The following is a 15,287-nucleotide window of genomic DNA, read 5'->3' on the forward strand; positions in this document are numbered from 1 at the left end:
AGGATTTCATGATGGGTCATAGTTTTTATATAAGGTACTGTGCAAAAGTCTTAGGCCACCATTAGATGTTTTAGCAATGCTGTATCGTGACCTCCCCTCACACTTGATCAATAGCAGGAACCTGGCTCTCTTAAACCTAAATGGAAGTGAACCTTAATTAATAATAATATTTAATAATTAATGTTAAAATGTTGTGTACATATTTCATGTATTTCCTGTTTGTATGGTGGTGGCTTAAGACATTTGCACAGTATTGTTTATTTGTCTCCACCTTTAAATCCCGCCTGAAAACACACCTATTCCAAGTGGCATACTCTGTCTCGCATTGATTATGTAGTCACATTCATATTTTTTCATTTATTTATTTATCTTTTGTAAAATTGTACTAACTTCCACTTCAATGTTTGCTGATTGTATTATGTTTTATGTACTGTTGTTTTTATGTGTGTCTTGTAGGGTGACCTTTAGTGCTTTGAAAGGCACCTATAAATAAAATGCATTATCATTATTATTATTATTAGTGTTATTATATGTATATTTTTAGAGACCTTTTAAGCCTTTATTATAGTGACAGTGGAGAGATTGAATAGGAGACGATCACTACCAGGGCACACCAGCATTTATGTTTTTAACAAAGTCACAAACCCTGCTTACAGTAACTGTGCCAGAGCTGCTGCTGCTGCTGCTGTGGCTGCTAGTACGTCTAATTTAAGTATCATTAATACCAGTTCAAGCTACTGCTGCTTCTACAGCCGTGAGCAAAGACCCATTATGTGTTGTTCTGTTGAGTAACAGTTTAAGAGGGTTTAAATGAACAATGACGGTTCCAGACTAGATCAACACAAAGTACTTGTTTGTCAAAGACCGCCTTAGGAGACAATGGTGGGTCACTAAGTGGATTTAAATAGATTCATCTACAATGACTAGAAAATACAACTAGAAATCTGAATCTTGGTTGAGGTTACTGTGGTCGACTCATTGTCAAAAAGGTCGTCCTCTTCTCAAGTCTGAAATGTATACTTGGCTGATTCAAACAAAGTGTCCAATATGTTCCCGACTTTCAAAATAAAAGGAGAAATGTTAAAAGATTCATACTTTTCCTTCTAATAAACAAGAGAGACAACAAATCAGCTCTGAGACAGACTGCTGCTCGGTTTGTTAACATCCTTTATTCTGCACTCTGACTACCTGACATATTATAGTCAGGGGTATCTGCAGTAAGTAGGGGGTACAATGTGCACTTCATGGACAGGTTACCAAGGTAACCAGAAACCCTCCATACTGAGCAGCTAGTGTGTGTGTGTGTGTATGTGTGTGTGTGTGTGCACAAATGAGCAGCACAGGCACACAGAGCTAACGGCAAAACACAGCAGTTTTATTGGGGCCTGAGACTTCATCAGCCAAATAAACAGCCTGGGAAAAGTCTTCTGTTGCTAGAATTAACATCGTTGCCTCGTATGCAAACAAGCTGAATGTCGCACAGAAAGAAAGAGAGAGAGAAAATATGGGGGAAAGGGAGAAGAGAGAAAGAGAGAGAGAGAGAGGTGGGGCTGTCCTTGTTTGTCCCATGTATATATACACCCTCCCCGCACATGACATTTATGTATTTATGGTTATGTGCATTGTGGTGAATTCCTTCCAAAAAAGCCGGTGTTTCTCGTACATACACATATCAACCCAAACTGCAGAAAAATGCACCACAAATAGATTCCTCTGACTGATAAGGCGGAGTCATATAATTGCTTTTGTATAGCTTGTACACAATGTCGACTGCTAACTCAGCACACACTGTGGGAGGGTGGGGTGAGGGACGGGGGGGACGGGGGGGGGTCTACAGAATGACTCGAGACAGTTCCAGGAAGTCCAAAGAGTCAAAAGACAAACAGTCTGATGTGGAGTATTTTAACCTTGATGGTGTGACCCCATGTGTTATGGGTTGTTATGTCACTAGGTTCACACTGGGATTTCTAGGATTGATTATTTTCTAAAAATATTTTTGTTTAAAAAATGAATTAAGTTTGAAAGTCAGCGCTCCCTTGACGATCTTGATTGGGCTGCATATTAAACTACAATCATTTCTTTTTTAGGGTTAATGACATGATGCAACCCAGTGTCAATTGGTGTAACCAGTATTCTTTTAAATAAAAATCTGATTATATACAGGGCAATAAACAAATAACAAATAAACGTGAACTAAAATGTGGAATGAATATAATCCACTTTTGCAACGCAGTACAATGGTTTTGAACAACTTTTACATTATTTTTCACAAATTATTTACGAAGAATTGTTGTTTTTAGGATATGTCCTGCTCAGAATTGACAATATACTTTAAAATTTAAATGTAGAAATACTCCCTAAATTTTTATTTTCATTTGATGTTTTAAAATGAAGTAATTATTTGTATAAGTGCACTTAAATACACTGCAGGTGGATCAAATATTTAATATTTAATATTCTTTTGTGGTTACACCATTTGACATTTTCAGGCGCATTCAGTCTTACTTTTGGTTAAAAAAATGGTGCAAATGTAATTTCAAAGTTAGTTGTTTGGTCCCAATTTCAAAAATGATGAAACAAGTTTCCCAGAGCCCAAGATGACGTCCTGAAATGTCTCATTTAGTCCCGACCAACAGTCCACAATTTATCTGTCTTCTACCTTGAACAACTTCCCCGATTAATCCATTAGCTATTTGGTCTATAAAATGTCAGAAAATGGTGAAGCATGTCGATCACTGTTTCCAATGTCTTGTTTGAGGGCATCATCAGTCCACAACACAAAGATCAGAGATGTTTAGTTTATGACATAGAGGACTAAAGAAACCAGAAAATATTCACATTTAAGAAGCTGAAATCAGAGACTTTTTGGACTTTTTTTTTTGTTCTTTTGTAAAAAATTGTTGGCAACCAATTGATAAATTGACTAATTGTTGCTGCCGATCAATTTGTGTCTAAGAAATGTTTTAACATTTGAGAAATGTGGCTTTTTATATTTCTCAAATGTTCCTAAAACTCGGGTATAGTATCAGCTTTTGTAACCAGAGTTTGACAGTAACAGGCCCTTTCCATTGAATGCAAACTCAACTGCATACTCAAAATCAGGAGAAACCAGACCAAAAACAACAGATTAATTTTTCAATGTAGAGAAAGGATAAGAGGAGCAAGCTGAATTCTGCTGTTTCATGAATATTTTTCAGTTATACAAGTTATATGGTTTCTCTATTGCCACTAGTTATATCCAGTTTAACGCAAAAACACCAACTATAAAAAACATCTTCCCTCATGTGGCCTCGGGGAAAACCCTCTTTAAAAACAGCAGGTCCGCAGCCCTACTGTCTATTTGTCTATTTTAATACATTTCCCATTTAGCTTTTTGGCCTGTGGGAAACCCTTATTTTTATTTAAGCGTCTGCGCCGGAGAGTTTTACATGATCTCGAGGGAGCGGAGGCAGGGCTGGCTGGCTGGCTGCTGAGAGGGATGATGAGGACTGTTGGAGTAAGGATAGAAGGAAGGGAGAGGTGAGATTATCAAAAGCTACAGCTGGTTAAGTACAGCTAATGTTTTTTTTGGTCACATGGCAAACAAACACCTGCTGGTTGTTACTCACAGGAAGACACAAAAACAAGGAACAAAAAAAAAGTTGCTTGATTCATTCATGCTTGATTCATTCTCTGAGCTCTAACATTGGCAGCTGAGGACGATACTGTAGAGACAGGGAAGCAGGTCAGTTAAAATAAACTGAACCGAACAATCGGACGAATTTAACAACACAATGAAAGCTTTATTTTGAATGTGTGTGTGTGTGTGTGTGTGTTAATGGCAGGCCTGTGTCAGCTTGTGTTGTGTCTTTTGGCCTGTGTGCCACCAAAGTTATTTGGCTGAGTAGATAGCATCACACAGTAGAGAGGGGCGAGCAGGTTTAACAGGCAGCTGATGTGTTTAGTACACAGCGACCGAAAGGACATCAGCTGGAGGACATCTCACATGTAATTCACTCGATCAGCTCGAAAAAAAGTTGTTGCAGGTTCGAAACGAGGGTATGCAACAGTGACAAACGCATCACGCTGTGCATAGACTCTGGCAAATAAAGGTCATGAAAGTGTAATGAATGTGTGCTTGTATACTACTGAGGAGGCAAAAATACAAATAGTCATATTTTCTAGCTCTGGGTGCAAAAAGGATCAATTGCAGGTATCGTTTTGCGGGAGATGTTTCAATACTACTTGGTATCGATTTATTTCAGTCGACACGTTAAAAGGTATTGAGTACAGATACCCGGCCCTACTGTACCTCTTCATCTATAATACAGAGGTATATAATATGTGAAGTCATAAATGAGGGAGATAAAACAGCATGTATGAAAGAGTTGGAGACTCCATTACTATGCTGTTGGTACAGTTAGGTGTGCTGTTATACTAGTTTACTATAACCTTTAGTAAAACTGATTGTAATGCTGCTATCTATTGTACTCAGAGCTCGGGAAAAAATTACCTCCAACACGGAAAACTACAATGAAATGGTCTTTCATGTTGGAAAATCAGGAATTATGTCGGCCTACACAGTGAAGAAACAATTACTTTATCTATTGTGAAACGTGCTGTAACAAATTTGTAGTTTCCATTTCTATCCAGTTGATTTGTGCTTTTGATAGAAATCTGTGCGTACTAGCCTACGCCTCGTTTCCTACTCTTCTCTTTTAAAGTGTAGCTAATCTGAAGGTCCTCTAGATGCTTGTGTTGCCATACAAATATCAGTTTGCTGCAGGCGTCCATGTTTTCTCAAGTGGATGCACTAGGACACATTTAGTATTACTTTCTGCTTTTTTGGGTTATTTTATATGAATGTATGTGTGTGTATAGAAATATAGTTTCTTAGTGTGTGTGTGTGTATTGTTGTATCATCCTTTCTATGTTTTATCTTGCCTATGTAAAGCACTTTGTGACTTATGTCTGTGAAAGTGCTATATAAATAAATGTTACTTTACTTACTTACATTTATAGTGGATGTTGAGAATACTGACGGATATCCACCATCATTTTCACAGCACAGTGCTCTTGACTTCATTGGCATTATCATTTTGATTCACCAGTAATTTCCAGGCATTTCTCCTCAATGTTTAACAACTAACTTGCTTTTGTCTTAAATGTTTTAAAGGGGAATTTGATGCTAATTCTTCTCCAGAGTCCATTAAGTTGCAATATGCATATCGCTGTTCAAGTTGTCAGCTTTAACAGAATCCAAGGCAAACAGGATGTGAGGTAATTTCACTACATGTCAAGAAAGTTTGATTAACACCGAGATAAAATTTGCCACAATAATCGAAGCGTGAAAAAATGTGATATGTGATATCTACACATTCCCTAAGGGCCCTCCCCCTCCAAAAAAAAATCTGGGAATTCATCTGTTTATTTTGGACATTATGCAAAAATTGGTTAAATAAAAAATCTGTTTAAAAATACCATTTGAAAGCAGAGGATTGCTTCCCAGGATAGGCATCTCTCAGGGATTCTTGTGCATAATAAGAAGCTCAGGTCTCCTCATTTTTCCCCCTGAACCTTCTACTACTGGAACATTTCTGAGCCGTGCTATTTGCAGGAGTACCTCTTTAAACCTGCAGTAGTCTGGGTCATCTCGCAGCCAGAAACAGCTTATGGATGTGAAAGGCTGTTAAATCTGGACATGAATGGAAATGAGTCTAATCTTTTTGAGAATTTGTGGTATTTGTATGTGAAATTGATTGATTTTCTTTAAAAAGAGAGAAATCCCCTTAGAATCTTTCAGGATGCTTGGTGTCTTAGTTTATCAGTATAGCTAACTAAAGGAATCAGCATCAGTATTAAGTCTATACTGCTGTCTGTGAGCATGTTACAATAGCAATAGCCTGAGATTGACAGCAGCCTCGCTCTCCAGCAGACGTTTAAGTATAATGACTGGGTTGAAGATCTGGGAAGAATTCACCAGAAAAAAATTCCCAGCATCTTCCAATTTTCCACGTGTACTAAAAGCCTGCATTTTTATCCGCTGGCTAATAAAGTAACTGACTAATAAACAGTTGACAGACAGACTGACTCCTGGAAGACGGCACAACACTGAACGCAGCTGCAGCTGAAGTCATGACTCGGAGAGGCCTGGAAGTGTTTCTGTGTCCCTGGTGATTCAGTTTTTTTGTAGTTGTTTTTTTAACTTCCTGGAAAGAAATGACAAAACTCTGAGTTCACGACAATAAATATAAATTTTGAAATATTATTTTAATCTCTAGGAAATACAAGATGAAACCAAATATCTATATCTACAAGTCAAATAGTCCATTCATCTCAGAATTGAACCACCAGATGCTTTGTGGTTATATGACACTGATTGACGCCCTCCAGGTACAAATCTGAGCCTGTATAGTACTCCTTTAAGTTATCGACCCCCTTTCATACCAAACACGATCAGTATCACAACAACAATAAGCTCTGATCAGTGAGGAGGGTCACAAAGCCGGGTCAGGTAACACACAAGTTGACACATTTAGGCTGAAGGAAATACAAGAGGTTTAACGAAGGGGTCGCCGCATCGGTCTAAAATAAGGTGCGATGATGTCTGAAAGTGAGAAGAGCTTCACTGCCAAACAGCTGGATGGAAGGATACAGCTGTGACCGCATCCTGGGAGGACAGGGAGCGAGGGGAGAGGATGGGAGGATGGGAGGAAGGAGGAGGAGAAGAGGAGCATTGGGAATAGATTTTTGAAGAAAGGCCAAGAGGAAGAAGGGAAGAGCTCTGTGTTGTGTTGTGTTGTGTTGTGTTGTGTTGTGTTGTGTTGTGTTGTGTTGTGTTGTGTTGTGTTGTGGGATCGCAAAAGTCACAGTTCGGTTCGGATCAGATCGCGATTTTGAGTCACTGATTCTTGCTTTCCATTTATTCTGTAAAATGCTCCATGGTATTATATATTAACTGCAACACTTGTCTAATAATAAAGTTATTTTATACTGCAAGTGGTTTTTTTAAAGACTTTTTTCCCTTCTCCGTGCACCTTGGAAGTAGGTGAAGTTGAACCTCTACTCTGCTTCTACAATGTTAAAATAAAACCTTAAAATATATATTAAGTGCAATATAAGGCATGATACCTTCTTCGTTTAAACATCGTACTAAATGAAAAAACAACTTGATGGTGATGATGGAAAACTGTGAAGGCAATTTAAAACAACAGAAACTAATTGGCAGATTGGCTAATACTCTTTAAACATTTTTTTAAAATCATAATTTTGATCTGGATTGTAAATTTCAGTCTTTAAATACTGCTTTTATATCTCATTTGACACGGACACGTCTACTTAAACCAGAAGAGATTTTCAGTAGGAAGAAAAGGTACGATGAAAAATGGAAAAATAAGTAGTTCCTGTTCCCATTTTTCACATATTGTTCATGTTAGAATCGGTTCATATAAACTAATTTCCCTCTAACCCTCTGCTCATGAGTGATGGCACATTCACAGCTGACGTATCCTGTTACTACTTATTGTAGCGGCGGCCAGTTTCCACATTGGGATCATTAAAGTTTCATCTACCCTAATCCGTTATGTCTGTAAACTACTACTTCTGCATTTATCAATTCATCATCCAACAACCTCCATCCCTCATACACAGTGGTGGGGAGTAACTAGTTACAATTAATGGTGTTATGTAGTTGAATTACAAAATAAACTGTAATCCGTTACAGTTACTGAGAAAAAATGTGTAATTAAATTATAGTTACTTATGAAAATGTTGATGATTGAAGTCACAGTGCCAATTAAACCCATGCCAGACTTTTGACTTTTTTCAAATATTTATATTTCATATTCCAAAATCTACATGAACTAATAATACATTTAAAATGAGAGATAAATCTTGCTTTATAAGAAATGATCTCCCTTATAAATCATGTCAGTATCCATGAAAAATACCCAAACTTAGATTTTGGTGCTTAATGGGTACACTTACCCTAGCAGCTGAAGATATTAATTAGAAAAGTAATCAAATGTAATAAGTTACATTGAGTAATTGAAATAGTTACATTACTTATTACATTTTAAACAGGGTAACTAGTAATCTGTAACCTATTACATTTCCAAAGTAACCTTCCCAACCCTACTCATACATAGTCATTTATGTAATGCACTTTGTTTTTTACCCTGCTCTTCCATCCTTCCCTCACACCTCCTTCCTCCCTCTCCATCTTAATCTTCCTCCCTGTCTCCAGGACATGCATGTTTGCACGATTTAGTTAATTAAGAAAGACATCCAACCTCCCAAATGAAAAAAGAAAAGAAAAAGGAAAGCATACACAAACTAACGTGGGATGAAACGATGGCTCTCACACGTCCAGCCCTGGAAACAACACGTTCTCTCACTCACACCTCTCCAAAAACACCCTCCCACCACCACATACCCTCACCGCGATCTGTTGACGAGCTTGGCGACACTAAGATGGAACAGCTTGTCGCGTCCGGGCCGGCGCTCTTCGCTTCGACATGACTTCACTCACACCCACTGTGACCTGCTAGATCCAGGCTACTGTTCCTACCAAAACAACAGGGACCTCCACATGCTATAGCCTCCACTGTCACAAACCCCACCAGCCATCGGCTTGGCTTAACGTTCGTGTGTCATTGGCAGGCTCGGCTTAGAGGTTGATGCAATGACTTCTGCATCCAATCCAGAAAAAACAAATGATCTTGTATCATATTATAGAGGTTATTTCCTTTATTTGCCTCTCTTTTAATAGTAGTTTCATTCTTCACGGTCATCATTATAGCCATGTAATGCCATATTAACTCTTTTATGTTCCAAATGTATAGTATACTCCACCTAAAGCTATAAGAGATGTGAAGATTTTAAAACCTTCTTAATCTGGCTTTTAATCAGTGTCATTTCAACTCATTTTTAATTGTGACTAAGCACTTTAAGCTACAGCCCTTGCATGAAAGGTGCTCTATAAATAAAGTTGATTATATTATCATATCTGCGAGATAAGTTTGGGTGAAACAATCAGTTGATTTACTTATTAGTCGATCAAGAGAGAATTTACAACCATGTTGATGGTTAAAAATGTCAAATATTTGCTGGTTTTTGATGATTAATAAATAGTGAAGCTGTTCTAATGTATTTTTGTTCAACCCAACAGTTCAAAAACCAAATATATGCAACTGACAATGATTTAAAACAGAGAAAAAAATCAATCAAGAGCACATCTTTACATTGTAGAAGCTAGAAACAGAGAAAATGTTCTGTTTCTAACTAGATTAAAAGATTAATCACCCGCCAGATTGCAGCTGATTTAATTTGTGTTTCATTTTTTCAGCTCTAATCTCCAAAAGGAATTAGTACGAACATAAAATCATTAATTTTAATCATCAACATAATTGCCTGGTGGTCGTGGATGAATATCCAAGATAACGTCATTCTCAAGCCGCAGAGATGCAGCCCTACTGTCAGTAAACCGAGCATACTCCGGACCCTGATTTACTGCAGGCTACAGTCTATAAATAACACAAATAGGAGTGGGGATAACAAGCACCCTTGTCTGAGTCTGACTGCCACCTGATGCCAAGTACACAAAACAATGCTGTTGCTCCAAGTCTAAAATGCCTCACACATTTACTTCAGTACCCGGCTCTCCAACACCACCACCTCCCAAAGGACACCTGAGGGTGCACAGTAATAATCCCTTTTTGTCCCAAATCCACAAAACATGTGTAAGAAGAAAAATATCCCCTTGATTTTCTGCTTCACTGCTCTGGAATCAGCATATCTGAGTTTCAACAATTAGTCTAAAGTCTATTCCCCTTTTCTCTTTTTTGGAACCACTTAACAGCTGACAGACTTCAAATTAAAAAAAATCAAAAGTCTAGCCAGGTGTTGAAAGCACGTCCTCTCTTTCCTCCTTCCTCTTTCCTCTACCTCTCCGTCCTCTATCCCCCCCTTCATCCTCGTCTTTCAGTTTGGCCGATCGGTAGAGGAGACCGCCTGTCAGCCTCTTGTCCTTCAGTCAGACTTGGCCGCTCCGCTCTGCTGGCCTCCGGCTCACCTCAACCAGACAGACACAGCATGGCAGCATCCTGGCAGTAGCGCACACACACATACACACACTAAACGCACACAGAGCTTTAATTCAGACAAACACTTCCTACTTTATGCCTGTGTGTTTGTGTGTGTGTGTCGGGAGGGCAGGAAGCCAGCTCGGTAATAGGATGTTCCTCGCTTGCTTTGTAATGTCTAAAAGCGTTGGGCTTAAGCCAAAATGTAGGGCAGAAGCAAAAGGCAACACAATACGTTGAGCATACTAATGCTATTTAGAGTGCGAAATGCTTTATATCTATACAATATGTATGAATTTAGAGGCCTCGTTTATCTATTAGATGTTGAGATGATTAACAGAAAAGGAGAGTAGAGAGAAATAAAAATACATTTCTGCGACAGGAAGTTCATCTGATCTTCAATTTCTATCAAATTTGTGATTTTTGGATTGTTTTATGGAGAAAAAAACCACAGTGGACCTTCTCAAGAATGCAGTCAGTATCTGGTGAATGTTGTTGGCTGAAGCAATAAGTTGATTAATCAATTAAGAGGAAGTTAATCCCCAGTTATCATTGACGCTATTTTAAGCCAAATATTCTCTGGTTTCAGCTTCTTAAATGTAAAAATGTGTCTCTCTTGGACTCCTGTGGTAAGGAAACTGAATATGGTGATTAATCTGTCAATGACTTTCTTGATTAATTGATTAGCTGCTTGCTTTGAATGTTTCCCAAAGCCTGAAATGAAACATAAAACCTGACCAACTGTCCACACCCAAATGATATTCAGTTTAAACTCTAACAGAGAACTAAAGAAATCAGAAAAAGTCCCATTTAAGAAGCTTGAACCAGAGATTTTCAGCATTTTTATTAAAGAAAATGACTCAAAGCGATTATTCGGTTATCAAAATAGTTATTATAACTATTGTTATAATAGCATTTAGTTGTGTGTTGATCCATTAATTGATAAAACCTTACATGCTGTTTATATTCTGACTCATAATTAGTCTCTACACCAATTCACATTCATAAATTCCCCATCAGTCATTAATAAATGTTTGATTAATGCTTCTGTTTGATTAAAACACATTCACAATCACTATTTAATGATCCAGGAGAACATTTTATAGAATATGATGAATACAGCAACATTCATGAATGCTGATTTCTGAGTTTGTTTAATAAACACATGTCAAACTTGTACATTTACATTTATAAAAATGTCTGGCTAAAAGAAATGTGTGTAGGATGTTTTTACAGCTCTTCAATGAACAGTGATATTACTGGCATTTAACCAATAACTAGCCTTTAGCCTCTGCTACTGAACTACCAATCATGTTTCATATTAAATCAGACAACCAAGCATCTACTCTACTCAGCTGCTAATCTGTAATAAAATGATATAAACAATCATAAAGCTAATGACTGAAATTACACGGCAGAAATCCATAAAGCACAACAGCCAATCAATTCGTTTACATCCTATCTCGCGGACGATAATCTGTAATCTGTAACATCAGGCAGCCAATCGTGTAATCTGACATCAGACAGCTAACAGATTAATCTCATCAGCGGACTCGAGGCGGGGGGGGGATTATGACGGTCTGTCAGCCAGCGTCTACGCTCGGCACATCATAGCGTGCATGCTTCCCTTTAACAACAGCAGCAGCAAGGAGCGAGTAATGGAATATATCAGCACTCTGAAATTTGTCATTTTCCATTACTGAAATCATTCCTTCGCCTTCTTTTATTGGGCTTCTGATAGTGGATTTACTACGGTGGTATTGGACTTTTTTTTTATTTTTATAATCCTGCAGATGATTTTTAAGCCAACTGTTGCACGTTTATATTCCTACTGCCTGTTAAAAAGAAAACTTTCTGTTCACTTGTTGCAATCGTTGTTGGCTCCATTTCCCATCTCCCATCTCCCATCCGATTCTCCCATTTCTTCCAGACATCATAAGGTTTTCGGAGAGAGAGAGAGAGAGAGAGAGAAAGAGAGAGAGGAGGTGGGGTGAATTATTCCATGACTTCTTGGAGAGTTAGGACTATAGAAACTGTTGCTGTTGTGGTCATGCAAAACTTATTGTTACTACTGCTCACACTCTATTATTAAGGATAATAATTGCCCTTAATGGAGCTTTAAAATGAAACTGAAGGACAGACGTCAACCATAGTCCTTTAAAAAAGGAACCAGGATTGGAAGGTTGTCCAATGTGAATATTTCCTGTTTTCTTTTAGTCCTCTCTGATAGTTAACTGAATAAATTTGGGTTATGGATTGTTGGTTGGGACAAATAAGATATTTGAGGATGTTTTGGGAAGTAGCGACTAACACTTCACAATTTTCAAACATTGTATAGACTGTATGATTCATCAATTAATGGAGAAAATGATAGATAATGAAAGTAAGTGTTAGTAGTATGTACAGTAGGGCTTATGTAGGACATCGTCCGTCAAACGACACCAGCAAACCATCTTTTTTTGCACCCAGAGCTAAAAATATGACTATTTGTACAGACTTGTTCAGAGCCAATCAACGCAAGTGTTCTTCGATTTAACGCCACGTGATTGGTCCATTGCCACAGCAGTTAAGACCCGTCCATGGTGGTGAAGTCGTGTTGAATTTGAGCTAGCGTGCTTAGCAGTTCAGTAGCCAAGATGCTACCTAAACGCTCTAAACTGTGGCGACACTAACACGCCTGTTACACTGGATAAAAGGAAGAGCACCAAATGTGTAATGGGTATCGAATCAAGCACTCAATTGGTATCGGTGTGACTTTAAGGGTACTTGGATTGGTACTGGTATGGTCTTTTTTTTAAACGATACAAAGCCATAATTGTATCCCTACTCAAGATGTTCCTGATGTGCCTATTCTTCAATTTAAAGCAAACAGTAGCTACAAATACAACCAGAAAGTTTGATCAGATTATTTTCTAATAAAAAATGGACAATAAGCACTTTAAAATGTTCAAATCTGTCATTCTTCCAGATTCAATTCACCCTTGTCTTCTCTTTCAAAGTCTTTCCATCCTGCACACTAGCAACTCACTAGCAACTCAGTCCATCTGTCTTATTGGGAATTCAAACTGACGCAGCGGATTACTTCCTGTCCACCATACATGGTATTTTATCACAGTGCTGAGGAGGAAAAAACACACACACAAGAAAAAATGGGGAAAAAACTGAATGGACAGCATGAATGGGGGGAATCCTGACAAATCACATCTGTGTCCATGTGTCTACTCTTATTTCACAATCCTTTTTTTTGGATCACATACAGGCATACACAGTTATCTCTTTGTCTCCGGCAGCACAGTCATGTTACATTTTGAGGGCTGAGCAAGCAAAAAAAGAAGAAGAAGAAGAAGAAGAAGAAGAAGAAGAAGAAGAAGAAGAAGAAGAAGAAGAAGAAGAAGAAGAAGAGAAAAAAAAGCTTATTTTAAAACTGCAGATAATAACCACTGAGGTCAGCTGGAGGAGTATCATCTCAGGGAGGTTAAGTCCTCCCTCCTCTCTCTCTCTCTCTCTCTCTCTTTTTCTCTCTTTCTCTCTCTCATACACTCATACATACACAGAGGGGATGCTGCTGGTTGGTTGCCTCTCTGAATACAACAGCTTGTGATGGGCAACACCCCAAAAAAAACACAGGCTGGAGCTCACCTTACTCTCAGTTATAACTCTAATGTATTTAAACAGATATACACTGTATTAACCACATGCTGCAACACATGAATAAAGCCATTCGAAGACAGTGGAGCTGATGTAAATGGAGATATTACACACGCAGGAGGCTTATTATTAGTATACTTGATAAAAGAGATCATATTTGACTGACTTAACTACTTAAATCTGACTTGTGCTTATTCATTGTGCGTTGAATTATAATAAAAATACAATACAATACAATACAATAAAAGACACACAGGCATTATGAGGCGTTCACGGACAGCCCATTTGAGCATGTGAGTCCGCATCTAATCGCGTGGAAGTTGAGACAAAAGACTGAAAGAGACTCTTAAGAGAGAAATGGTTGTAAAGTGTAAGGTTTAATTGTAAGGACAACCGAGCAGTATGGTGGTTTATCTATGGATCCACTATCTCTCCACCCCCCTTTTTGCTTATACCGGGGGAAATCTCAACCACAAGCTCCTCTTCTTTTGAAACAGGGTGTGACACACAACACACAACACACACACAAAAAAAACCCTCGGCAAGATACAACTTCATAACATGCAATTAAAAAAACACCAACAATAAGGTGCATTTAATAGTTTAATGTTGGTAAAGTTGTATCCAGACGGTAGAAGAGGAAGGGTAAAGCATGACAACCCCCCACCACTGCTCCTACTACCCCTACCCTTGGCTGTCTGTGGCCCCGGTGCGTGTCTGCAGACTATTGCCTTTTGTCATCGCTGCAAAGGTGCACCGTGGATTAACTCTAGCTCTACGCCCGGCTGACTACAGCTGCAGCCGGTCAGCCAAGTCAGCAATAGCCGCTGCTCTCCTTTCACACAAAGCTTTACAAGACAAAAAAAAAAAAAAAAAAAAAAAAAGGTAACACGGCACCTTTCTTCCACTCCCATTTCCCAAAAAAGAAGTCGCCGCACAGAACACACACCACCACCACAAATAAGATAAACCATTAGGATAATAATAAAATTAAAACCTAAAATACCTACCCAGAGCTCCGTTCCCCAACTCATTGTGGATTCCTCCGTCTGAGTTCTCCCCGGATTTGGACGCAGTTTTCCCCGCTAAGAGTCTCCTACACTGCCGCTGGGAGTCCGGTCCTCCTGACTGTCTGCCGACAAACACACACACTCCTCCTCCTCCTCCTCTTCCTCCTCCTCCTCTTGCTCTCCGCAGGGCCGTCCTAACCAGGGGGGCCCTGGACCACAGTGCCCCCCCCCCCTCCAAGATGCACAGGATTGTCCTTGAAAAAAATGAGGATTCATCAATAATGGAAATAAAATGGCAATAAAATCATATTTTACCCACCCTAGTTCATTTTAACTCTAAAATACTGACTGACTATAGTTTACAGTAAGGTGAAGGACTGTCCTTGAATATAAAAGCTGATTGAGTGATAATATACCTGAGTTTGATATTGTTTTGTATTAAACATTCAAGTGGTATTATCAATTTTCAATATCATCATTTTAATACAAATAAAAGAAGCACATAATTTCCACAAATGAACTAAATTGTATTTAGTTGGCTGTGTCAATTCATAAGCCACGCTTAATT

General features: G+C 38.5%; 1 protein-coding gene across 2 annotated transcripts in view; it reads right to left on the reverse strand.

The window, feature by feature from the left end:
* fnbp1l (formin binding protein 1-like) overlaps positions 1-14,828 on the reverse strand; it is a 58,275-nt gene extending 43,447 nt beyond the window's left edge. For both annotated transcript variants that reach the window (XM_062424770.1, XM_062424769.1), the window contains exon 1: positions 14,720-14,828. In XM_062424770.1, the coding sequence (XP_062280754.1) occupies positions 14,720-14,743 (24 nt within the window). In that variant the 5' untranslated portion in view covers positions 14,744-14,828. The remainder of the gene's footprint in view (positions 1-14,719) is intronic.
* Between the last annotated feature and the right edge of the window lie 459 nt (positions 14,829-15,287).

Source organism: Scomber scombrus, chromosome 8 (genome assembly GCF_963691925.1).
Source record: "Scomber scombrus chromosome 8, fScoSco1.1, whole genome shotgun sequence".
NCBI lineage: Eukaryota > Metazoa > Chordata > Actinopteri > Scombriformes > Scombridae > Scomber > Scomber scombrus.